The sequence below is a fragment of the Acinonyx jubatus genome, chromosome F2 (genome assembly GCF_027475565.1).
Source record: "Acinonyx jubatus isolate Ajub_Pintada_27869175 chromosome F2, VMU_Ajub_asm_v1.0, whole genome shotgun sequence".
NCBI lineage: Eukaryota > Metazoa > Chordata > Mammalia > Carnivora > Felidae > Acinonyx > Acinonyx jubatus.
In genome coordinates this window covers 69,842,737-69,869,849 of record NC_069394.1, presented here as the reverse complement: position 1 = coordinate 69,869,849, position 27,113 = coordinate 69,842,737, and the positions used below count along the sequence as shown (strand labels likewise).

Genomic DNA, 27,113 nt, shown 5'->3' with positions numbered 1-27,113 from the left:
TGTAGCTCCATTTCAATGGGGAAAAATCACCTTAAAGACTGCGTGTAAAGTTTTCATAATCAGAATAGGTAGTGGACTTTTTTGGTGTGGTAGTTTATGCACCCCTGCCATTCTCTTATTCATTTGGTCTACACATATTTACTGAATAGTGGCTAGGGTATAACGATGGAAGAGAGTAAATAGGTCAGCCTATTAGAAGTGGTTCTTTTTGAGAGAAGCCCAGAGTGCACAGACTGGATCTCGTTTCTGTGCTTGATTGCTGTAGGGTCAGATACAACGTTATTTTATATGAAGTGAGAATTTTAAGTTGCTGGAATGCCATCATTTGGTGTCTCTGGCTCTGCAGGGCTGTGAATACATTTTTACAAGTTCGTTTAGAGTTAGCCCGTGGCTCTGATCCAGAGACCACGTGGCGTGTAAGTGACGAAGTCTGGCTTGCTTCCATCACACACTCTGCTTCTATCCCCTTCTTTCAGGGGAAACCCAGTGAGGGTTAGTCCATAAACTCCAATCTGTCGTTCCTACACATGTGTCATTCTCACACTCGCCTCTTCTACCGGGGGGTCTATGGTGTCACCTTAGTGTACTCAAAACAGTCTCATGGGCATTTACTTCTGTGGCATGGATTCGTTGAAGTAGGAGAAGCTTACCTGACAGACAATTCCCACAATACACAATCACGTCTAGCTCATGATCTTATGCTTCATTGTATATGGACATATTATTTGTTATTTGTATTCTGTATTTGTCTTATCTTCACAAATGGAATAAGGTTGCCTTGAGAATAGAGAGCAGGGTGTCCCTGTCCGACCCTAGCCCTGTGACAGGGTAGTATGTCCTCATGCCATTAATACATGACAATTGATGGAATTGGCTTAGCTATTACGTGGAAAGCCATAGATTGAACCACCTTTTCTCCTGGCTCCTATTTTGTAATAGAGAGTCGGACCCCTGCTAACCGGTGTTGCTGGGTCCCCGCATTTGGTTTGCAGACCCGGCAAATTCCATTACTGGGTTTACCTCATATTTGAACACCTGCTATGTGCCTCGCTCTGTGCTAGGTGTTTGAAAGCAACACCCCTCCTCTCTGCTCACCTTGTATCCTCACTCTTATCCTGACGTTTGTTCTGCAGTGTAATGGCTGTATTGTTTGCTGCCTCTCTCCCTAAACTGTGAGCTCATCAGGGATGGAATGGAGTTTTACACAGAGGCTGGTACACCGCAGGCTCTCACTCGATGTTTTTCATGTGAATACATAAATAAAAAGGCAATTGTCAGTAGCATTCTGCCTGTCTGAAAGACAACACACAGACATGGGAAATGATGGGAGAAAAAGGTAGTATCATTTAAGGTGCTAATTATCCACAGCAGACAACACGTAAACCAAACAAACTTCAGCTACCCATGCAGTGTGGAATAAGTAAAACATTCTTTTAAGTACAACCCCTTAACTTCTTTTCTAGAAGTGGGTGGAGATGAGGGGGCCGGCAAAGAGGATTTATATGGATGAAGACTAGGAATACTCCAACAGTAATTTTTGTCCTTGTCATGAGTGCAATAAGATTATGAAATGGAGAGAAACTGCCAGTGTTGCCAAAGAATCTTCCTGTCCATTTGGGGGCATGCCACTAGATGTTGTGATGCAAACAGCAGCAAGCACACAGAAGTTGTTTGTGACCACTTAACCTGGACTCGATGGGATATCTCATGCCCTCGCCTAACACAGAATAGTAATCGCATATCTTAAGAAAAGCGTCCTGTGCTCTCCTCCTTGCTGGGATACGGCATTCCTGGTCACCAAGTTTCTTACTGGTCCTTCCTTCAGAACTTTTGGCTCCCCATTTCAATTCAATCTGTGGCCAAGGTTAACAGGGGTCCTACTGTGTCTTCTGTGCCTATGTGTACAGCTATATTCACCAGTCTCCTTAAGTCAACTTGGCCCTGTGATGGTCCAAATCCTTTTACCTGATGAATCTGAGGACCCACTGCTTTGAAACTCTGTAGTGTGTTTCCAGCTCAGAGGATAAAATTTTAGTAATGTCGATAACACAGCATCTGTGGACCAGTCAGGGTCCAACCAGGAAGAGAAACCACCATAAGTAGTTAAAACAAGGGTAACTTAATTTAACATAAGGAATTGGCTACCCCATGCAGGAGATGGAAAATCTGAGAAGCCAGAGATGATGAAGCAAGCTAGAGATTAGCAGGAATAGGGAGCAGAGACTTATCTGAGGCTGAGAGTGAAAGGGTTAGCAGAAAGGGACCCTGACTTGAGGGAGCAGGAGCCCTGGGATGGGTCGGTGGGGGGCACCCAAGGTAGAACAACCTGATAGAAATGTCCCGGTTTCTCTCCTTGCTTCACCCACCTCAGAGTTTCTACCAATAGTTCCTATTGACTGAAAAGGAACATGGAACATGAGGCCAGGAGCAGGGTCAGAAGCCTGTATTATAGCCCAGATCAGAGGAGGCATAGTGATGGAGGCACCTTGGGGTAAATCAACCCAGGATGTGCACAATCATGAAAAACATGACTGAAAAACCTGGAAAATAGAAGGATATGAATGAAAGACAGATATGGTGGCACAGAAATGGCCTGGCCATGTGGGCATGCCCAAAAGCACTATCACCGAGAGTGGGAACAGTGGGTAAAGGCTCAAAAGAGGGCCATGCAGGGAACATTCCAGTTGCCAGATGCTGTGGATTACATACACTGATCCACTGAAGCCTCACAATTGCTTGCAGAATTTTGCCAGAAGCAGACTGAGCCCAGAGAGATTAAGTAACTTGCCTAAAGGCACACTATAGGTGGCTTTGGAACCTCAAATCACTGACCGCCAAGTTTCCACTGACTGCCAAGTTTCCATTGACCGCATTGCACCTGAAATACAGCACTGCATTCCCAAAGGTGTGCATTCATATGTCCCTTTGGTAAGACCATTAGAGAGACAGAGTTAGTACCGGTGCAGGGACACTTTGCAGTCCATGTTTTTCTATCTTTCATGCCAGGCTCCCTCCTCAGCCCTACAAATATCCTCTTGCCACCAACACTCACATTCCTCCCCCACGACCAGCACAAAATTTGTGCCAATAACTGCTCCGAATCCGCTCCCAGGAAATAATGAGAGAAAAATAACTGAGGTGTTACCCCCACAGTGATGCCTTTAATCGACCAGGAGATTCAGCTGTGGGGCAAAGGGATGATTCTTTCATGATGGATCTGTCAGTTCTAGAAGGGGTGCTGGTTTGTTCCAGCCCTTCAGTGAGCACCCCATAAGTCACAGCTGGCTCACCTGCTGAGAAATCCAACTTTTGAGTCATTTTTATTTGTAAATTTGAAGGCGTTGAACCCTAAATTTAAGAGGCCTTGCCAATGAGAAAAGAAGGGGGAAAAAAAACCAAAATAGGTATATATCAACTGTGTGCTGGGGTGTGTGGCACATGATGTGTGCGTGTGTGTTGTGAGTGTGTGTGTAAGAGGGGGAGAAAGGAAAGAATAAAATAAAAACTTTTATCCTGAGTGAATGTAGGTAAGGCATAATATGGTAACATAAAATTAAGTAAGAAGGAGGGTAACATTATAATATCCTGAATAAAATCCCTGGAAATCTTAGATACCCTTCGAGAGTCTTTTCCCTCAAGTAGTGGATTTCTCATTGCTTAAGTAAGAACTCCGCGTAAGACATGTAGCCAGGACAGCAGATCTGAACTGAGCTTATGTAAAAAGACATTCTTCCCCTTGGAGCCGATTGAGATACTCCCTGATCATTACGAATCCCTGATCCTGATCCCTGGTGATGTTACCCTGTGTGTGTGTGTGTGTGTGTGTGTGTGTGTGTGTGTGTGTGTCATATCATTATATCTAAAAGCATTTTCTTGATGATATAAGCTAATTCTGGAAGGTTTTAATCTGAAATCTTTCAATAAGAATAGTGTTTCTTGGTAGTATAAAATAAAATACTTATAAGAATTTGCGTTAGTAATAAAAAGCAGAAAAATCATTTTTCCCAAGGTATATTATAATGGTGGTGGTACATTTTGTCTAATAGGAAATATCTGATTTTATTAGTAATAATATTCTTTTACTTGGCTGTTATAGTCTCAGAGTTTCTCACGGCTGAGTTAAAAGCACCAACAGTAGAATTTAAAACTTAACAGGTCTTACTGGTAAGCTGTTATTTTTTTGGGGATCATTTCTATCATTTATTAAAACTATCAGTGTAAGTGTCTGTCCATGAAAAAATTACTCAAATATTTATAATGGTCAATATTTATTAAGGAGCCTATTGTGGTTTGTAAGTTGTGCCCTTAAAATAGCACTTATTATTAGACCAATGCAATATATAAATAAGTGTATAAAGAGTGTTGTAAAGTCTGCACATTTGTCAAAACTCTTTTGCAGATGCCGTTATGAATCATAAGTATATTAATGCATCAGATCTCTAGAGGTGCTTACATCAAACATTAAATTTCACGAAACGATTTGGATCGTTGCGGTGCGATTTAGTGAGAATCTTATTTGAATTGTGGAATTAAGTGGTTACAAGTCAATAGAAGCCCCATTCAGCATATGAGACAGATAATCAAAAAGAAGAGGTATATGAGATAGTTTTTCAATGCAAGAAAAATAAAATTTCCCCTCAAGGTCACTTTCTTGCCCTCTCAGTTTAAATCATGTTTTTATTTTTTAGTTTTGCACTCAGCAAAGCAGCAAACTCATATTTCAGCGTGAGAGGCAATATTTCCTACATGTGCAAAATGGGTCTTGGACCCAATAGGAGGCTCTGTTCAGGCCCAGCCTGGGTCTTCTCCAGGCTCCCAGGTCACAGTGACCTGCCAGTCCTCTCTATGGCTCTGTGTCCTCAAGGTGACACCAAATCTGTGCTCAATATGTTCCCATTTGAAGGAAAGATTACACTCTATCAGACAGGCTCGATGCCATTTAAACTCTAATGGAGAGTGCAGCTTTTTCCTAAGGCCGGAGATCACAGAATTGGAGTGAAACAAATAGCTTCCTCAGGAGAAGATCCCGTTCCCTGGTCTTACTTGGTTAGAGCCAGAAATCAGCGGGTCTCTCTTTCTAAAGGCCGGCCACAAGCTGGGTGAAATGGGAATAACACAGAATTCAAATGACTAAAACACATTTCTAACTTTAAAAAGAGACAAAATACCTTCTTAAAATCACCTACTTGTTCCCTGTAACTATATGACTTTCATAATAGATTTGTTTAAAATAGTATCTGACAATATTTAAACTGTCACACTGCTGACCCAAACCTGACAGATGTGATACCCCAAGTACACGGTTTTCTAACTTACCGAGAGGTTAAGTCCAGAATTTCCCTTGCACATTTTCCAGAATATTAGTTTGGTTAATAAACTCCCCCAAAAAGGTCCTGTGGCTCAAATCCCATGGGAAACAATGAATCAAGGAGAGTTCAGTTGGTTTCTTTGTTACCAGACTTTTTTTAAAGGCTTTAATTAAATAGACAAATGTGTCCTTTAACTTCCAAAGGGAAGGCTGAGTGTGCAGTGTTTAATTTGGAATCCTCTTTTGTACGGAGAGACCCTTCGGGATTAATATTCTGCAGTGCTTTCTTTGGGAAATGCTGGTTTAGTTGATTCCTTTCTTTAGACGTGGTGGAAATGCTCCCACCTCTGGATTTTTACACCGCTTCCCTTTGCCGAAATACCAGCCCTAGGCAACCACACAGCCAGCTTACTCAAAGCAAGGGTTGGTTTCTCAGTAGGCTTTTTCTGACCAGCTATTTATTTATTTATTTATTTATAAATATGAAATTTATTGTCAAATTGGTTTCCATACAACATCCAGTACTCATTCCAACAGGTGCCCTCTTTAATACCCATCACCCACCCTCCCCTCCCTCCCACACCCCATCAACCCTCAGTTTGTCCTCAGTTTTTAAGAGTCTCATGTTTTGGCTCCCTCCCTCTCTAACCTTTTTTTTTTTTTCCTTCCTCTCCCCCATGGTCTTCTCGGGTCTCTCAAGTTTCTCAGGATCCACCTAAGAGTGAAAATATATGGTATCTTGTCTTTCTCTGTATGGCTTATTTCACTTAGCATCACACTCTCCAGTTCCATCCATGTTGCTACAAAGGGCCATATTTCATTCTTTCTCATTGCCACGTAGTACTCCATTGTGTATATAAACCACAATTTCTTTATCCATTCATCAGTTGATGGACATTTAGGCTCTTTCCATAATTTGGCTATTGTTGAGAGTGCTGCTATAAACATTGGGGTGCAAGTGCCCCTATGCATCAGCACTCCTGTATCCCTTGGGTAAATTTCTAGCAGTGCTACTGCTGGGTCATAGGGTAGGTCTATTTTTAATTTTGTGAGGAACCTCCCACTGTTGTCCAGAGTGGCTGCACCAATTTGCATTCCCACCAACAGTGCAAGAGGGTTCCCGTTTCTCCACATCCTTGCCAGCATCTATAGTCTCCTGATTTGTTCATTTTGGCCACTCTGACTGGCGTGAGGTGATATCTGAGTGTGGTTTTGATTTGTATTTCCCTGATGAGGAGCAACGTAGAGCATCTTTTCATGTGCCTGTTCGCCATCTGGATGTCTTCTTTACAGAAGTGTCTCTTCATGTTTTCTGCCCATTTTTTCACTGGATTATTTGTTTTTCGGGTGTGGAGTTTGGTGAGCTCTTTATAGATTTTGGATACTAGCCCTTTGTCTGATATGTCATTTGCAAATATCTCTTCCCATTCCGTTGGTTGCCTTTTAGCTTTGTTGGTTGTTTCCTTTGCTGTGCAGAAGCTTTTTATCTTCATGAGGTCCCAATAGTTCATTTTTGCTTTTAATTCCCTTGCCTTTGGGGATGTGTCAAGTAAGAAATTGCTGCAGCTGAAGTCAGAGAGTTTTTTTCCTGCTTTCTCCTCTAGGGTTTTGATGGTTTCCTGTCTCACATTCAGGTCCTTTATCCATTTTGAGTTTATTTTTGTGAATGGTGTGAGAAAGTGGTCTAGTTTCAACCTTCTGCATGTTGCTGTCCAGTTCTCCCAGCACCATTTGTTAAAGAGACTGTCTTTTTTCCATTGGGTATTCTTTCCTGCTTTGTCAAAGATTAGTTGGCCATACTTTTGTGGGTCTAATTCTGGGGTTTCTATTCTATTCCATTGGTCTATGTGTCTATTTTGTGCCAATACCATGCTGTCTTGATGATGACAGCTTTGTAGTAGAGGCTAAAGTCTGGGATTGTGATGCCTCCCACTTTGGTCTTCTTCTTCAAAATTACTTTGGCTATTCGGGGTCTTTTGTGGTTCCATACAAATTTTAGGATTGCTTGTTCTAGCTTCAAGAAGAATGCTGGTGGAATTTTGATTGGGACTGCATTGAATGTGTAGATAGCTTTGGGTAGTATTGACATTTTAACAATATTTTTTCTTCCAATCCATGAGCATGGAATGTTTTTCCATTTCTTTATATCTTCTTCAATTACCTTCATAAGCTTTCTATAGTTTTTAGCATACAGACTTTACATCTTTGGTTAGGTTTATTCCTAGGTATTTTATGCTTCTTGGTGCAGTGTGCTTTTTAAAATTCAGGTACTTTCCTCAACATTCTGCAGCTTTCTCCCCTGTTTACTTTCCAGTGTAGCACCTTCTAGCTTTTATTGTTGTTGTTTATTATCTCTCTTTCCCTCCCAGCTGGAAGAGAAGCCCTTCAAAGGCGGGGACCTTCACCTGGCTACATTCGAGGGCCATTTCTCAGCTTTCATATTTTGTCAGCCTCAGAAGAATTTGACCCCTCTGAATGCTCTCTCGATTGGGAAAATACTGAGATAGTCTGAAAATGCTCCTTGGCCTCCAGGACATGGCCCTCTTTCCTGCCTGACGGGCCACCTTCCGACAACCATCCTAGATTCTTCTCCTGTTTCTGCCTTTCAAACTTAGCGATGCTGAGGACTCAGTCTCTACTCTGGCTTCATTCACTTCCTGGGTCACCGCACAAAACTCACGGTTTGAAGTATCATCTGCAAGATGGTAACCCCCACGTCGTGTCCATAGCCCAGATGCCCCCTACCATTCACTGTTAATGTCTGCGCGCATCAGGACAGGATAAGTTATGCTGTGTTTGACTTTTCTCGCTCCCACAAATCCTCTCCTGCTGTTCCTGGCGAGGCAGTTCTATGGTCTCCAACAAGTGGCTCATAGTGGCTCCATAGTGGCTCCCTGCATTCTGGGCCTCCCCTATCTTCTAAGGCCTCCGAGTTGTTCACTTCCAGCCACATGGAGAAGAAAGAGAGAGCATAGAAGAGTCATATCTATTTGACGTTTGGGTCTGGATGTGGTGATCTTACTTCTAACCACATTTCATTCTCCAGAACATAGTCCCATGTGTCACTTTGTAACGGGGACAGGGAAATGTAGTTTAGCCATGCTCCCAGGAAGATGAGGCCAAGGTTTTAATGAGTTCTACCAACTCCATTACAAGGAGGAAGAAGCAGTACTGCTAATACATTTTGTAAATTGTCTAAGCCTGTCCTGACAGAACCCTCCCTACTATTTGTTTGGGGGATATTTTATTGATAGTTTTTTTTTTAATTTAGTTTCATTTTACTTTTAATTCCAGTACAGTTAACATACAGTGTTATATTAGTTTCAGGTGTACAATATAGTGATTCGACACTTCCATATGACACCCAGTGCTCATCATGACAAGTGCCCTCCTTAAGCCCCATCACCTATTTCTCCCATCCCCCCACCCACCTCCTCTCTGGTAACTATCAGTTTGTTCTCTATAGTTAAGAGCCTGTTTCTTGGCTTGCCTCTTTATGTCTCTCTCTGTCTCTCTTTTTCCCTTTGCTTGTTTGTTTTGTTTCTTAAATTCCACATATGAGTGAAATCGTATGGTACTTATCTTTTTCTGACTGACTTATTTCACTTAGCCATATATTCTGTAGCTCCATCCATATCATTGTAAATGGCAAGATTTCATTCTTTTATATGGCTGAATAATATTCCATTATATATATATATATATATATATATATATATATATATATATATACACACATATATATATATATATTTTTTTTTACATCTTTTTTATCCATTCATCTATTGATGGATACTTGGGCTGCTTCCATAATTTGACTATCATAAATAATGCTGCTATAAACATAAGGGTGAATATGAATCCTTTTGAAATAGAGCTTTTGTATTTTTTGGTAAATAGCCAACAGTGTGATTACTGGATCATAGGGTAGTTCTCTTTTTAACTTTTTGAGGAGCCTCCATACTAGTTTCTACAGTTTGTATTCCCATCAGTAGTGCAAGAGGGTTCCTTTTCTCCACATCTTCACCAACACTTGTTGTTTCTTGTGTGGGTTTTTTTTTTTTTAATGTTTATTTATTACTTTTAAGAGACAGAAAGAGACAGAGCGAGAGCAGGGGAGGGGCAGAGAGAGAGGGAGACAAAATTGGAAGCAGGTTCCAGGCTCTGAGCTGTCAGCACAGAGCCCAACGTGGGGCTCGAACCCACGAACCATGCGACTATGGCCTGAGCTAAAGTTGGACACTTAACCGACTGAGGCACTCAGGCGCCCCATCTTGTGTTTTCAATTTTCGCTATTCTGACAGGTGTTATTGGTAGTTTTTCACATGGAGAAATGATGTGTATTTAGAGATTAGAAAATGAAATGTGCTTCAATACAAGAAAATTTTTGGCTGACTTAGATCTCCTGCAAAATAAGGCCATGTTAAAATAAATATATCTATGCTATAAAAAGTACAATGTTCCCCAATAAGGCACGACCAATATGTGGATATTCAGGTTCACCTTTAAAACTTCTGTAGTCTGTATTAAGAATAGTTGTCCATTCTATTCTAATAATAACAGAATTAATCTTACTGATCTGATTAATCTTACCTGAGTTAGTAAGTTTATGCATCCTTAAAACCCACATGAAGATAGTCAACAGTCAAAATTTTGCTGATATAAAGAGCTTAAATAAGAGGAGTAAAAGCTTCAACTATAAGAACAGACAGATCTGTATTAAAATTCATTCGATCTCTTCTTGATGTGTAAATTTGGACAAGTATTTAACTACCCTAAGTAAGACTAGGCTTCCTCACTTGTTAAACTGGTATACTTTAATAGGTAATACACTACATATATAATATCTATGTAATATTGTCATGAGTGTTATATGGATTAACACATATAAAAGCTCCTGCTAGATACTGAATGCCCAATTCTTAGCTATTGAGTTACCTTTATTGATTTTAATATTTTTTCTTAAATTGTATTTATTAAGACTTTACCATTTTAGTATCCTTGCTTGTTACAGCCTTAGCTACAAACCAAAGACATTTGGGTGGTTAAAGGCTTACCATTGGCTGAAAACTTTGCTTTGAGTGATTTCTGTGTCTTTTCCACCATGCTTCTTTCTCTCAGAGACACCATGATTCTGTGAGTTTAAGCACTAAATTGCAGGTTGAATTATATGAATGATACTGCATCTTCTGGCATTGATTTCCTGTGCAAATCAATGATTCAAGCAACCTGGGTTTCTCCATGAATTGGCTTTTAAATAATGAACAACAATCATCTGTTTACTAGTTAGGGACCCCGAGGGAAACCTGAAAATGAAATATTATGTCCTTACCATAATGTATTTGCTATTTAATAGTCAGATATGAGGTCACCGTGGTTAGAGAAGCTGGAAGTGATTTTTATGGCAAATTAAGTTTCCATTGCTTGAGCTCACCTCTGCAGACTCAGAGTGATCATGCTGGATGGGCTTGTATTTTGTTCCTTCTCTCCTGGTAGCAGTCATGGTCACCTTTTTGCTCATCCCACTTGAGCAGCAGTGAGATTGCCAGAGTCAAGGAAGGATGCAATTCTCCTATATGGAGCTCTATTAAGTAGGAAGTTAAAAGGACCATTGGGGTTGTCTCGGTTTTCTTGTCACTAAAGCCTTTCCTACCAGACACGAGGTGATACCAGTGTGATCAACATATTCTTTTTTTTTTAAGTTTTATTTATTTATTTTTGAGAGAGAGAGAGAGAGAGAGAGAGAGAGAACAAGTGGGGGTGGGGCAGAGGATCCCAAGCAGGCTCCAAGGTGTAAGTGCAGAACCCAAGGTGGGACTCAAATCCAGGAACCATGAAATCATGTCCTGAGCTGAAGTCGGACGTTTAACTGACTGAGCCACCCACGCGCCCCAAGATATTCTTTAAATTTATAGTCATATTTTCCATTATCTTGGCAAAAATTTGATGTGTATGCACCACAAGATGATTTTTGAGCTATTTCCCTTCCTTCCTTCCTTCCTTCCTTCCTTCCTTCCTTCCTTCCTTCCTTCTCTTATGTTTTTATGTTTTAAAATAGAGATCATTTGAAACTTATTCTTATAAAATAGTGGTGCTAAGTACTAAACTCTTGAAGCAAAGAGGTGCTAAGCAAATGAACTCTTGAAGACTCTCAAACACAGTCACATACATTTTCTGTTAGCTCTTCATATAAGGCATTTTTATTTGGCCCTGCAGGACATCCAACCTTCCCTTGATCTTCACCTCTGGCTATCTGAGCTGTTTATTGGCTCTGCTTTAAGGAACTACCATAAAACACAGAACCTAAACTCTGAATTCAGTGTCTTCCCCTCAAAGCATCGTCATTTCCCTATCTCTCCCACTGGACAATGAACTGGTTGAAGCCAGAGAGTATGTTTCGTAGGTCCGTGCACCCCTGCATTTTCCTCATAACAGGGGCCTGATACCTGCTTGCTGAACTGGTGAACAGAAATGGACACGAAAGAGATGGTCAAGGAATGTCGTTTAGGAATGTTGAAACCGGGGAGGGTTCTGAACTTAATCTGCTGGTCAGGTCAGTTTGACAGAAGGCAAGCTTTGCTTACTATGGTTAGGAGCACGGCCAATCTGTTCCAGGATCTGCAGATAAAACTTTTACCCCCTAGCCTGTCCTGATCTAAAACTTGCACTAAAAAAAGAAAACCCAGCCCTTCCTAACCTCAAGAGAACACCAGGTCAATACAGCTTCTTAGAAGTCAACAATGACTTCTAGGAGCAGGTACTGGAAGAAAATCCATAGCCTGTAATCAGTGGAAGCCATTGACCAGCTGCCTTGCTAATCAGCATGTTCTCTCCTCTTTCATGCTTGCTACTGATATATATATATATATATATATATATATATATATATATATATATATATATATCGCATTTGGTGTGCAACTGCTATGGCATGAGCTCTCCATTTCCTTGCAAATAGGTGGATATGTGACTTTCACGCTAATGACTACCACGTGGTATAATAAAAACCCATCAGCATGAAATACAGCATTTTTAGAAGGCTCTCTTGCATCAGTGAAGCCCATTTATGCTGCCGAAAATGTTTTTATCTGTCCGCTCTGATGTGGGAAATGGGTGTCATTAGTAGGACACGCATAAACTGAATAGATAAAGCTGGACTCCATGCATGTGTCTTTATGCTGCCTGCAGACCTCCATACGTGCTGTTATGTGAATGAATGGATGCCATCTGCCAAGGCCCTGAAGAAAACTCAGAGCTGCTAAAGGGAAGGAGGCAGCAAGTCTGAGAGACAGCTCTTGTGCTCATCCGTTCCTTTTTCTTCTTTGCATTTGGTTTTCGGAGGAATCTTAATAGGTGGGGTGGGGGGAGGGAGTTCATATATTTGGGGATTTGCCTGGTCCTGTTCTACTTTTCAAATAAGGGCAGTGGAAGAGGTGGGAAAGGCTGGGAGTTGGAGAAGGCAGTTGTGAGCAAAGTTCCCCAGGCTTCACAGGGCAATGTGATTTTGAGGTCAGACGTGTTTTGAGCCCCATTGTGAAATATAATTCGCCTGCAGGCATTACAAATCTTAGCAAATGGCGCTAGTAAGAGCTTCATTAGCCAGCAGGAAACCCAACCAACTGCCACCAGTAACATCTGTATCTGATTGTCAAAGAAAGAGAGAGGAAATAGTTTTGCCTCTGTCACGTTGCTCCTAAATCCCAATCAAACACAAGGAAAAGCAGCCAAGTGATGCTTGAATAGAGCCAGTGTGAAAATGAAGTGCAGACGAAGTGCCTAGTAAAAAATAAAGTACATTTCCAATGGATTGCTGGAATCACTGAACACTGGCCAAAACTCCCAAAGAAAATGCAGAAGAGCAGCTTAGAATGCCCTGCGATGTATCTTGTGCCTTATGATTTACTTCGGCATTTTTTGTCGAACATTCCATGTAAGACAGAAAAGATCATCTGTAGAAATGCTTCCGTTATACTGTAGAGATGGCTGCTTCCACTTTGGAGACTTTTGGAATATTCACAATAGTCATATCCTTTCATTTTTATTTTGAGATAATGTAGATTCGCATGCAGTTGTAAGGGATAATGCAGAGACATCCCGTATAGCCTTTATTTCGTTTGCCCCACTGGAAACGTCTTGCAAAACTATAAGCAATATCACAACCAGGATACTGACATTGATACAGTCAAGATACAGAACATTTTCATCACCACAAGGATTGCTCCTGTACCCGTTTAAAGCCACACCCACTTCCCTCCACCTTCACCCACTCTTTAACCCCTGGTAACCACTAAGCTGTTGTTTCTATAATTTCGTCATTTCAAGAATGTCATATGAATGGAATCATACAGTATGTAACTTTTGGGGATGGGGTTTTTTGACTTAGCACAATTCTCTCTCCAGAGATTTTTCTGGATTGTTGTGTATATCAGTAATTGTTCCTTTTAATTGTTCCTTTTAGTGTTGCACGGTGTGAATGTACCAATATGCTTAACCATTCACTCACTGAAGGACATCTAGGCTATTTCCAGTTTGGGACTATTACAAATAAATCTGCTATAAACACCCTAGCACCAGATTTTGTGTCGACATAAGTTATTGTTTTTCTGGATGAATGCTCTGGAGTGTAACTCTTAGGTCATATGGTAGTTGGATATTTAGTGTTTCAGAAAACTGCCAAAATGTTTTCCAGAGTGACTGTACTATTTTACGTTCCCACCAGCAATGTAGGAATGATCTAGTTTCTCCATATCTTCACCAGAATTTGGTGTTTTCATTTTTTTAAGACATTCTAATAGGTTTATAGTATAATATCTCATCGAGTTTAATTTGCGTTTCAGTAATGGTTAATGATATGGAACATCTTTTCATGTGCTTATTTGACATCTGTATACTTCCTTGGGTAAAATGTCTCTTCATGTCTCTTGTCCATGTTCTAACTGGACTGCTTGCCTTTTTGCTGTTGAGATTGAAGTGTATTATGTATCCTACATATTACTCCTTTGTGAGATAAGCGGTTTGCAAATATTTTATCCCACCCTGTATCTTCTTAATGTTGCCAATATCCAATTTATTATTCTTTTCATTTTATGGATCATGCTTTTGGAGTCAAGTCTAAAAACTGTCTACTCCGAGATCCTAGAGATCGTCTCCAACACTTTTTCTAAGTCTGTATAGTTTTACATTTAAGTCCATGATCCATTTTGAGTCAATTTTTGTATGAGGTGTGTAGTTGAAGACAGGTTTACATTTATTTATGTATATATTTATTTATGCTTATGGAAGTCCAGCTGCTCCAGTACTATGTGTTGAAAAGCTTTCTTCCTTCAATGAAATGTTTTTGTACTTTAGTAAAAAATCAGTTGAACATATTTGTGTGGATCTATTTCTGAGTTCTCTCTTCTGCTTCATTGACCCACGGATTTCCCCCTCCCCTAATACCACACAGTCTTGATTATTGCAGCTATAATAAGCTTTGGTTTTGGTAAAATAATTTCTTCCACTTTATTCTTTTCAAAATTGTTTTCACTATTCTAGGGTCTATGCCTTTCCATATAAATTTTAGAATATCCCTATTGATGTCTACAGAAAAAATCTCACTTGGCTTTTGATAGGTTTGTCTATCAGTTTGAGAGGAATTGACATATTTAGTATGTTCTCTTTTGATTCACAACATAATATGTCTCTTCATTTATTTAAACCTTCTTTGATTTCTTTCCTCAGCATTGTGTAGTTTTCAGCATACAAATGCTGGATATGTTTTGTTATGCATTTTTAAATTTTGATGGCTTTGTGTTGATTCTTTGTATGTTTATTTTCCATTCTGCAATGTTAATGAACTCAGTTATAGAAAGCTTGTTTTTTTCTTTTTTGGTGTCTGGTTTTTTTTTTTAATAGATTCCTTGGGATTTTCTATATAGATAATCATGTTATTCCCAAATAGAGTCCCATTTTTCCGAAAGTTTTTTTTTTTTTTAATCACAAATGGGTGTTGAATTTTGTTAAATTCTTTTTCTACATCACTTGATATGATCGAGTAATTTTTTCCTCTTTGGCCTGTTCAAACAATGGATTACTATTGTAAAGGCACCTGGGTTTTGTTTTAATCAGGTATGGTGAGACACACAGACATGGAAATGACTGTCATGAAGGAAGAAATTTGTTCTTTTTCCAGATCCCTAGAAACTGGGTCAAGGCACGCCATGATGGGAGGGGCACAAGAAGAAGCCCTGCAGTTTGTCAGGAGGCAGAGAGAGTGAGGAGAAAACTTGGGCAAGAGTCTTCATTGTGATTTAATGGGAAGAAATGAACAAGGCAGGGGAAAGAGGCTAAGCAGGATTAGGATTTAGGCTAGTTGGAATAATTTCAGTGGGCTCCTGGGTATAGGAGCTGCCCCTGGTTCCAGGGGTGATTGGGGCAGAGGAATAGTGGCCCAGAGTGTAAGAGTCCAATAAAGGAAGCAGTTGGGGTATGGGTGCTGGATTGGTTAATCTGCATATAAAAGGAGTTCTCTCTTGCTCTCTCTAAGAATCAGCTAAGGGACAGTTCCTTCCTCATCAACAAGTCCTCAGATGGCAAGGCATCAAATATAGAAACTAGAAAATATGGTTAATCATTCAGTTAATTGATTTTTAAATATTGAGCCAGCCCTGCATCCCTGGATAAACCCCACTTGAACATAGTGTATAATTCTTTTTGTATATTGCTGAATTCTGCTTGCTAATATTTTAAGGATTTTTACAACCATATTAATGAAGGATATTGATCTGTAATTTTATTTTGTGGTACTGTTTTTGTTTCACTTTGGTATTTGGGAGATACTAGCTTCATAAATGAATCAGAAAGTGTTTCCTTCTCTTCCACTTTCTGGAAGAAATTATGTAGAATAGATGCTAACTCTTCTTTGAAAGTTCAGTAGAATCTTCCAGTGAAACTGAGCCCAGCTTGGTTAACTTTTAAAATTACAAATGTAATAATGTTCTTAATAGTTAAGGGCTATTTTAAGTACCTATTTCATACTGGGTGAGTAGTGGTACCTTCTTTCTGAGGAATTAGTCCATTTCTTCTCAGCTGTCACATATATGTGTGTATAATTGCTTATAGTATTCCTTGATTATCCTTTGGGTGTCTGCAACGTCTGTAGCAATATCTGCACGTTCGTTCCTGATTTTGGTAATTTGTGACATCTCCCTTTGTTTCTTTGTCAACCTTGCTAAATGTTTATTTTATTGACCTTTTCAAAGAATCAACTCTTAGTTTTATTGAATTTCTTTATTGTTTTTTCTATTTTCAATGTCATTATTTCTGCTCTTTATTATTTTCTCTTTTTTTAACGTTTATTTATTTTGAGAGAGAGAGCATGCGTACAAGTGGGAGAGGGGCAGAGAGAGATGGAAAGAGAGAGAATTCCAAGCAGGCTCCACACTGTCAGTTGCAGAGCCAGATAGGGGCTCGAACCCACAGACCATGAGATCATGACCTGTGAGGAAGTCGGACACTTAACCAACTGAACCACCCAGGCAACTCTCCCGCTACATTCTTAAAGTGGGGACTTTAATTATTGATTCAAGACCTTTCCTCTTTTTGCATATATGTATTTAGTGCTATAAATTTCCCTGTCAGCGCTGCTTTAGCTATGTTTCACAAACTTTGATACATTGTATTTTCATTTCCCTTCAGTTCCGTGTATTTGTTTCCCTTGAGACTTCTTTGACGTATCCATGAATTATTTAAACATATGTTCTTTAGTTTCAAAGTGCTTGGAAATTTTCCTGTTACCTTTCTGTTAAATTTCCGGTTTGATTCCATCATGGACAGAGAATATACTCTGTATGATTTCACTTCTTTTAAGATTGTTGAGGGTTTTTTTATGTCCCAGATATGGTTGGTCTGTCTTGATATATGTTCTCTGGGCACTTAATTTTTTTTTAATGTTTATTTATTTTTGAGACAGAGAAAGACACAGCGCTAGCAGGGGAGGGAGAGAGAGAGGGAGACACAGAATCTGAAGCAGGCTCCAGGCTCTGAGCTGTCAGAACTGAGCCCGAGGGAAGGCTCAAACCTAAAAACCACAAGATCGTGACCTGAGCTGATGTACGACACTTAACTGACTGAACCGCCCAGGCACCCTGTGGGCACCTAAAAAGAGAATGTATTCTGCTGCTTTGCATGGAATATTTTACACATATCAAAAGGATACTTGTTTAAAATATGAAACATGAAATAAGAAAGTGAAATATTGTCTTTTTGGGGGTGCCTAGGTGACTCAGTGTTAATGTCCAGCTTCAGTTCAAGTCATGATCTCAAGGTTCATGGGTTCGAGACCTGTGTCGGGCTCTGTGCTGACAGCTCAGAACATGGAGCCTGTTTCAGATTCTGTGTCCTCCTCTCTGTCTCTCTCTCTCCCCCTCTGCTGCTTGTGCTCTCTCTCTCTCTCTCTCTCAAACATAAATAAATGAACATTAAAAAAATAAAATAAAATGAAAATTATTTTTCCTGTTTGTTCAGACCTATTCCTTACTATCCCATCAGTTTATTGGTCACTGGCTTCTCCTCCATTTATCTTAAGTCAGTGTTATTCTACTTTTCACACTCTGATATCAGATCCTTATCTTAATAACATTGAGATACTTTAATAGTTATGCCATATGGGAAACCATAGCACATAGATGAGAACAGCCTTATTCTGCATATTCAGAGAGCAAAGGGGGCATCCTGGACATGAGTGATTGGAGCTTAGATCTGTAGGTCAGTTGTTGAGCCAGTATTCCAGGTAGTAGAGATTTAAAGGTAGCACTCTTTGAATGTGGAGTTAGAATGCTTTGAGGACTAGTTTGGAGGATGTGTTTGCCCTCATAAATATGTGCTGAACTGAAGAGGTGCAAGGTATGCACTGATGTTTTAGTGAAGAATTAAAGATGCTAAACAAATCATTACTTGATTGCCATTGTCTGTGTCCCCACTACCCCGTGAATGCTATATTTGTATTATTCAGTACTGTATCACCAACATCAAGCAGGCCATCAATGAATAGTTATTAAGTCCAATTTCAAAAACATAATCCCACTAGGAAAGGAGAGAAGGAAGAAAAGAAGGAATTGAAGGGAAGGGAAAGGAAGGGAAGAAGGAAGCAGAGCTTGGGTAACCTTTGTGCTCTCTACCTGCAATTTTAGTCTTTCCCTTCCTAGGCACATGGTTGCATCCCACTTCCTGACCCCTTGGAAGTCGGGAGCGTGTTTGGCTTCTAACGTATGACAGATGAAGCATGTCACTTTCTGGTGGCCAAACCTAAGATCTAAGGTGTGATTCTTTCGGCTCTGGCAAGCAGCACTATTCCAGATGGGGAAGGCAGCATCCGTGGCTGAGAGCAAATCAAGCATGGCTCCCTGCCAGCCCAGCAAGGACATTCTATTCTGCGTGAGCAAAAAATAAATCTTTATAGTTTTAAATGATAAAAAGCAGGGGCTGTGTGTTATTATAATACAACAGAGCCTTTCCTAAATGATAGAAAACAGCAAGAGTATGTCTTCAGCAGTGAGAATATACATGAATTTTCTTTTCTTCTTTCTTGTCTTTCTCTGTTTTCTAGTTTTTCAAAAAATTTTTAAATCTATTTTTGACATTTCTAGAATGGGTATTATTTTTGTCTTAAGGAAATAAATTCATTTAAAATAAACTGAGGGACAAAATTTATGATTTGTATATGCTTATAATTTGAGATGATGTTATATTTTTACTGAGAGATGCATGAAATGTAGAGAAATTGACACCATTTTCTTGAACCTAGGGTATGTTTTAGCACATATTCACTCTGACAACGTGTTACACTGTCATTGAATCCTGGCCTGTCATCTTGAGACAGATCTGTTCCAGACCCTAAGAAATGCAACTCAGTATGGATAGTGGACTACTGAGGTCTTTGGAGACATTTTCCCTTTATCTGTGGTTTGCTTCCCTCTATCTGTGGTTTGCTAATGAGACCAGGAAACACCACCAACAAGATAGTCATTGCTTCTAAGAGGGTTGTGTTGGCTAGCTTTTCCTTCCCTCATCTTTCCCTGGCACAACACACACACACACACACACACACACACACACACACACACTTCATTATTAATAACGTGGTCAGGCTCATTTGAGAATACCAGAACATTTGCACATTGTCTTTATTAGGTAAGAGGCAGTTTCATTTGAATCTTTTAGAGAGACCTGAAGTGAAGTGATCCTGTTTCCACTTTGCCCCAAACCTAAGACCTCTGAGGCATAGGATTTTTACGTGCATGTATCTGCACATAGTTGCTGGCTGACCTGGATAAGATCGATAAAATTCCATGCCTTCAAGCTGGCAGACTTGAAGCCAGGGCCAACCTAGAGAGAACTGACTGGGTCTCAGCCCTGTGGTTTTTTTTTTTTTTTTTCAACCTTCTCTGACACAAACCGAAGAGAGTTTTGATGTCTTTGATGATTGAGTTTCCATGGACTAAAACTAAGAGTCTCTAGATATTTTAAAAAAGTCTAATGTTTTCTTTAAGATTTTGCCCACTGCCTCTAGAGTATTATTTACAGAGTTTTCTTCCACTTTACTAACGTAAAAATGTGTAACACAATAGATTCTCAATAGAAATAAAAGCCCTGTTGTTGGTCCTCTTAGAAAAAGATGGTAAAGCCCTGGTTTTATAGATAAACCCTTTGTAGTACTCTCCTCATCTTCTATAGTCCTTCAGAACCCATGCTCCGTATGGGATAATGAGTTTTATTTCTGAATAACAAGTTCAAAAGGACCAAAAAGAGTAAGGTTAGTATTTAGCACTTTTTGTTAAGGGAAAACTCTGGGAAATAATCTTTTTTGAAGGCACCAAAGAACTTTTAGATCCCAAACTACCCTAACAGAGAAAAGACAGCCTTATTAAAATCTTTTACATATCTAAAATTAGATTTGGAATAATGAGAGATTATGACACATGTACAAATTAATAAAAAAAAAAACAGCCTCGCCACCCTTACTTGGTGGTTTCATTAAGTTTTTAAAAATAAAATAAATTAAAAAATATATACCGTCCCACACAAAGACTTTTAATCAAATTGTCTGGTTTATCTTCAAAATATGCAATTCCTTTGTACTCTGTAAAACATCTAGATAGAGGCAAAAATTATTTTTAAGTTTTTAAAATGTCAACCCTTACGTACAGTTCGTGTACTTACATTGGGAACTAGGTCTCGGTGTGGAAGATTCCCAGCGATCTTGCAGACTCACAGGGCTCTGAAGAAAAGTTAATAACCCTCTTGCCTTGTTACTAAAAAAGACTCAGGCAAGGCATTTCATACACCCTCAGGGATCAACTTGCTGCCTGAACTGTTAGCTCAGGCGGCCAGGCTCCTTCCGCTTTCCTCTCTTCTTGCTTACATTTTACAAAGATGCTTGTTGCGATGAAATTGATTGGCAGCACACTTAGCAATTCAAATTGCTTCAGGTGTTCCTTCTTTTTTTTTATTCCATTAACCAAGATGAATGCAGTGTAATCTGTGGAAGCTCTGCATCGGGAACTCGGGTCCTGGTACCGTGGGACTAGCTCAGACTTCATGGTCAAGGCCCCTTATTTTGTGGGTCTAATTAGGATGGAGAATAGCTTCTCGGTTTTTCTAAAAGATGAGGCTGTGCCCTGAGCTGTAATCTAACATTAGAAGCATTTAAAAGATGTTCTCATTTCCTAATGTATACAAAGTATATTGATGTGCAGAAGCGGAGGCCCATATTTCCTCAGTTAGGGGAATCAACTAGTCCATCAGTCCACAAGTGTCTTCTCCCTGGGCGCTCCCATGTGGGTCCTGGGATGAAAGAAGGAACTAGCTCTGGAATCTGTGGAATAGTTGCCAGCAAATGCTGTCATACATTGGTGTGACATTTCTGGAGCATTCCAGAAAGCTCCTTCTCTTCAGCTCCTTTGAAATCCTTTTCCAATCCCTTCCTACTCCCAGGGAGTTCACCTGCTGTCATGATAATGCCACTGGAAACGGGGGGGGGGGGCACGAGAATGAGGGTAGAGGAGTGAGTATATACTCAGAGCTTGTCTGACATGTGGAAGAATCCCAACTCCCTCACTACCTGGTTCACACATGCTCCTGTGCCACGTCAGAGGTCCTATCACTGCGACTTGGGGAAGACAGGGCTGTCACGGAGGCACAATTTTTAAGTTTTGGAGTCAGAGGGGAGGAAGGAGGCAAGGGGAATAGAGGAGATGTTACCAGCTAGGAAGTGTGTGTGCTTTCTTTCTTTACTACCACTAGCTGGTGCTTCAGTCAGAGAGAAGTAGGTTACTCCCCGGGCTGTGGTCCTGCGGGCCCAATCCAATCTGGAATGTGTGCTAACTGGTGTGCATTTCTCTCTTTCCGCCCCAGGACAGCTTTCCTGCCCGCTTCGGAGGAGTCCATTTCGTCAACCAGCCCTGGTACATTCATGCCCTGTACACGCTCATCAAGCCATTCCTTAAAGACAAGACCAGGAAGCGGGTAATGCAAACAAACACCCAATGGGGGGTGCAGAGGGACAGTGACCGGACCCTCCTTTCGATCTCTCTGCTTCCCTTCTCTCTTTCTCTCTCTGTCTCTCCTAAGTTTTCACTGTGGGTCTTCTGCTTTTCTGCACTCCCTGAGCCTTCGAGCCTCAGCTGGAGTTTGCAAATGGCCTGGATTTAATCAATAATTTAGTAGAACTGGGTTATTTTCAGAGTCCCAGCGACCAACCAAAGGAAACTTTGAAGGCATGCAAATACCAGATGCCCATTTTACTGTAAGTGCTCGAGGGAGATAACGGGGTCAAGCAGCTTCCCGTTCATGGAATATTTTAATAGCTAGCGTTTTGTCCTGCAAATGTATTATCCTGATGAAGAATGTTTACCATTTGTTTTTCTCCCCCATGGCTCTTGGGTTATAGCTGCCAGCTCCGTCACCTTTGAGGCTGGGAAAGCATTCTTCACGAGAAATAATAATGCTCTGAGGAGGAAGGCTTTTAAAGTCTTAATTGCATCGGCTGATGACATTTGGGAGGCCAGCACCTTCGATCAGGGCTGCGGCTTTTCATGGCATTCTGATTAGCTGAGAGACTGAACATTGTTTCTGCACTCCCTCTGAATCTCAGTTTCCTCATTTATAAGACAGAGAAACAAACACCCATATCACAGAGCTATTGGGTAGTTGGGTAATTCAATGAAGCAGCATATGAAAGCAGGTAGCATAAGGCCACCGATGTGGTAGAGACTCAGTGACTTTCATTCTCTTCATCATTTAGCTCCCGTTCTTTTAAACTTTTTGATTTCAGCTACCTCCTGGGTCACCACCTCTCAAGGGAATCTGGCCAGGGTCAGTCTTATGGCACCTTACGTATGCCCCTATACCCAGGGGAACCCGTTCTGGGGAAGAGCCTGAGTATTCAGGGGGAACGATCATGTGAGGAACCCTCCTACATACACACCCACATACACACTCTGTGTTATCCCCAACTCCTAGACCTCAGCTGCTTCCAGATCCTTAGGAAATAGTACAGCAGGGAGGGGTAATTCTCCTGTCCCCAAATAAGCGTGGAACTAAGAACTAGAACTCACCAGCCTAAGGAGACATGGACGTTTGGAAGCTTTTTGCTAACTAGGGCTCAGGGCATAGAAGGGAGTTTCTGGAACTCTGGGCACAGAACAGAATCTGACAGGTGAAGAATCCAGCCTCCTATCTGCTGAGTTCTTCCATCCCATAGCACTGCAGGAGAGACGGCCAGTTTCCACAGCACTCATTTGTCCTTTCAGAACTAGAGGTGTTGGCTATCGGTGGGAAAGCAAACTGGTGTGGCCACTCTGGGAAACAGTATGGAGGTTCCTCAAAAAGTTAAGAAGAGAACTACGATATAGCAATTGCACTGCTAGGTATTTACCCAAAGGATACAAAAATACCGATTCGAAGGGACTCGTGCACCCTGATGTTTATAGCAGCAGTATCAACAATAGCCAAATTATGGGAAGAGCCCAAATGTCCATCGATTAATGAATGGATACAGGAGTTGTGGTATATATATACAATAGAATATTTCTCAGCCGTAAAAAGAATGGAATCTTGCCATTTGCAATGATGTGAATGCAGCTAGAGTGTATAACGCTACGCTAAATAAGTCAGTCAGGAGAAGGACAAATACCATACGATTTCACTTGGATGTGGAATTTAAGAAATAAAACAGATGAGGATGGGGGAAAGGAGTGAGAGGAAAACTATAAAACAGACTCCTTTTTTAAATGTTTGTTTATTTATTTTGAGAGATAGAGTGCACGCGTACACAGGGGAGGGGCAGAGACAGAGGGACAGAGGATCCCAGGCAGGCTTTGCTCTGTCAACACAGAGCCCGACTCAGGGCTCCGTCTCATGAACTGTGAGATCATGACCTGAGCCCAAATCAAGAGTCGGACGCTTAACCAACTGAGCCACCCAGGCACCCCAACAGACTTTTAACTGTAGAGAACAAACGCTAGGGTTACTGGAGGGGAGGTGGGTGAGGGAGGGGCTAAATGGGTGTGGGTATTAAGGAGGGCACTTGTGATAAGCTCTGAGGGTTGAATGTAAGTGATGAGTCGCTAAATTCTACTCCTGAAACTAATACTACACTATATGATAACTAACTGGAATTTAATTTTAAAAACTTGAAACAAACAAATGAATATCACAAATAAAATTGAAAGTATAAAGAATTCAAAAACAAACAAACAAAAGAACTGGAGGTGTTAGGTGGGTGGGTACAAATATTTGCTCTAAAAACTGGAGCTAATATTTAGCTCTGCTTTTCCATGCTTCAGATACTTTAGCTCCTCCTGAAAAGTGTTTTGCAAAAGCCAGAACATGGGAATTTCTTCAAAAAACCATCATTCTTATTAAAATTGAAATCCACTGTCCGAAAATATATATTGTTTTCTGAAGTGCTACCATATTCTTCTGAAGAATCTTAGCACTTAGCTTCTTGTCCCTTTCCTTTCTAAATGATGCCATTATATCATAAATTGAAGTCAATGTAACAGAGCAAGGTAGTAAGTGTATGTGTCCGTTACGTGGTATATTTTAATATAGTATATGGCATAATTGATAATACTTTTATGGTATATTATGCTATATTTAAATATTTAAAAAAAATTTTTTTAACGTTTATTTATTTTTGAGACAGAGAGAAACAGAGCATGAATGGGGGAGGGTCAGAGAGAGGGAGACACAGAATCTGAAACAGGCTCCAGGCTCTGAGCCATCAGCACAGAGCCTGACGCAGGGCTTGAACTCACGAACCGCGACATCATGACCTGAGCCGAAGTCGGCCGCTTAACCCACTGAGCCACCCAGGCGCCCCTATATTTAAATATTTTAAAAGTCACCTTTATATTACAGAAAGGCTAACTGGTATGCATGCGTACACCTATGTGAATATAATCAGTGGTCCTACACTTGCCTAACTCAGGTGCATTGAGTTTGCAACACGAAGTGTGGGAACCGAGATCACTCCACAGGTGCGCTTTGAGTAGACTTTCGGGAGTCAATTCCTAAATTGTAGGAAATGGTAATTATCAACTAGTGGCTTATCCACTTTGTGGATTTGTCTGAAAATAATTGTGATCTGGGGATGTTTTCTCCCCTGCTCCGCCAGTTTCCATCACCATCCACTATATGTTCAGAAGATGCAAATTTATGTGCGTGTCAGCCCTCAATCCACACACAAATGGAAGATGGCTGCAAAAATACCCATAAGTTCTCAGGCCACAGTTTTCAGTTCCACTGCCTAAGAATTGATAAGGCTTTTACCTCGTGTCCACACCACCCCGGGAGCTAGGAACGTATTAATAGAGTAAGAAAACATCACCCCTTTTCCCGAGGATTCTTCTCTTCCTGTGGGGAAGCAAGACATAAATGAACAGATCAGAGAAAATAGGAGTCAGCAGATACTAGTTAATTGGGGGAAGCGAGGAGGAGAACCAGAGTGTGCGGGTGCCTCTGGGACAGAATGAAGAAGAGGCTGCCACTTGGTGAAGGTTTGGGAAGGATGGTGAGATGGGGGCGGGGTACAGAGGGCAGAAAGCACTGTGGGGGGGGGAGTGGAAGGAAGAGAACAATGTGGGGATGCATGTGAAGCATGATTGGGGGTTTGCGTGGTCTACATCATAGCCTTTGTATCAGCAGGGATAATTAGGAGATTACTGTATGTGTAAATTTGGGCCATGGCCAAATAAGACCCAATTTGTTCATAAACTTCATTTTTTAAGGACTATTAATTCAGCCCCTTTTCTGAGCAATAAATTAACATTTTACGAAGATTAAGCTGCAGACACAAAATGGAATGCCTCTTTAAACACCATGATCACCAGCAGCGCATCCAATTTGTCATCGCTAAATTGTGTTTTAGGCTAAATAGTGGCTCGTAGGTTTGGGGTTTTTTTTGTTGATACTTGTTTTTTCCTTTGCAGATTTTCCTGCATGGAAATAATTTAAACAGCCTTCACCAGCTAATCCACCCTGAATTTTTGCCCTCTGAATTTGGAGGAACCCTTCCTCCTTATGACATGGGAACGTGGGCCCGGACGTTACTTGGTCCAGACTACAGTGATGAAAATGACTATACTCACACTTCCTACAATGCAATGCATGTGAAACACACATCCTCCAATCTGGAGAGAGAATGTTCGCCCAAGCCGATGAAGAGGTAAGACCTGCATTATCAGAGCCTCCAAGTCAGAGGTCAATAAGCATTTTTGATTTGGCCCTATTGTGGGTTAAGTAATTGCAGACCTTTATGGGCACAGAGCTTGAATAAAATAAATTGCAATACATTCTCAGCTGATTTCACTAGAATTGAAAGCAAATGGGGCTTGGCTGGCGCAGAAATCTAGTTATCCCTGTTGTATTAAAGAAACAGTTAAAGGCTGGACCTCGCTCATGTCATGTTTGCAGTGTTAGTCTCTAGAGAGTCTGTTAACACACACAGAATGAAATGCTGTGCCTTTGGGATACCCTGGATTGAAAAAACAACCTGCCAGAAAACATTCCTATCATCTGTGAATTTAGAACCATTTATTGAGCATTTGCCTATAAGCACTGATAGGTGCTGCGAACACACGAATAAGAACAGAGAAGTATAGCTCTGGAAAATCTGATGAGTAAGCCTTTTGTTGACATATTTATAAAGTGGGTGACATTGGAGCTAGGTTCTGAAGGGTGAAAATAAGCCACCCAGGCTTAAAAAGGTAGAGAAGGCATTCTAGGCAGATGGGATAGAAAGAGGCACAGAGGCTTCAGAGGGATGGGATAGTCTGGTGTGGCAAACAGGTGTGCGAGGGGTGGGGGATGGGAGTGGGCATGGAAGGAAATTCTAAAGACTGTTGCATCTAGGGTGTGAAATATATTGCATACTGTATTTAATGGAGTGCCGTGAAAGAGGGTTTTTTTTAACTGATGTACAAATAATATATGAGTGCTTTCTCATTGTAAAAATTAAAACCTTATTTTTAAGGCTACAATCTTTTTAACCACTACTCCCAATCTCAATCCCAACTTTTCCCAAAGGTAACCATTGTTATCAGAGTAGGGTGGACCCTTTTCCATTCTATTTTCTAGATATTACCCATATCTATCCATACCCATAGAAAATATCTAATATTATGTATTAGTTTGCTAATCCAACTCCTGCAACAACAAACCACAAACTGGGTGGCTTAAGCAATAGAAATGTGTTTTCTCATAATTCTGGAAGCTAGAAATCCAGAATCAAGGTATTGGCAGGGTTGGTGTCTTATGAGACCTC

General features: G+C 40.6%; 1 protein-coding gene across 1 annotated transcript in view; it reads left to right on the top strand.

Annotated features, from left to right (window-relative positions):
- Positions 1 to 27,113, top strand: part of CLVS1 (clavesin 1) — a 171,407-nt gene that overhangs the window by 115,098 nt on the left and 29,196 nt on the right. Inside the window, exons 4-5 of the mRNA XM_015070921.3 lie at positions 21,701 to 21,811; positions 25,780 to 26,015. Coding sequence (XP_014926407.1) covers positions 21,701 to 21,811; positions 25,780 to 26,015 — 347 coding nt within the window. The remainder of the gene's footprint in view (positions 1 to 21,700; positions 21,812 to 25,779; positions 26,016 to 27,113) is intronic.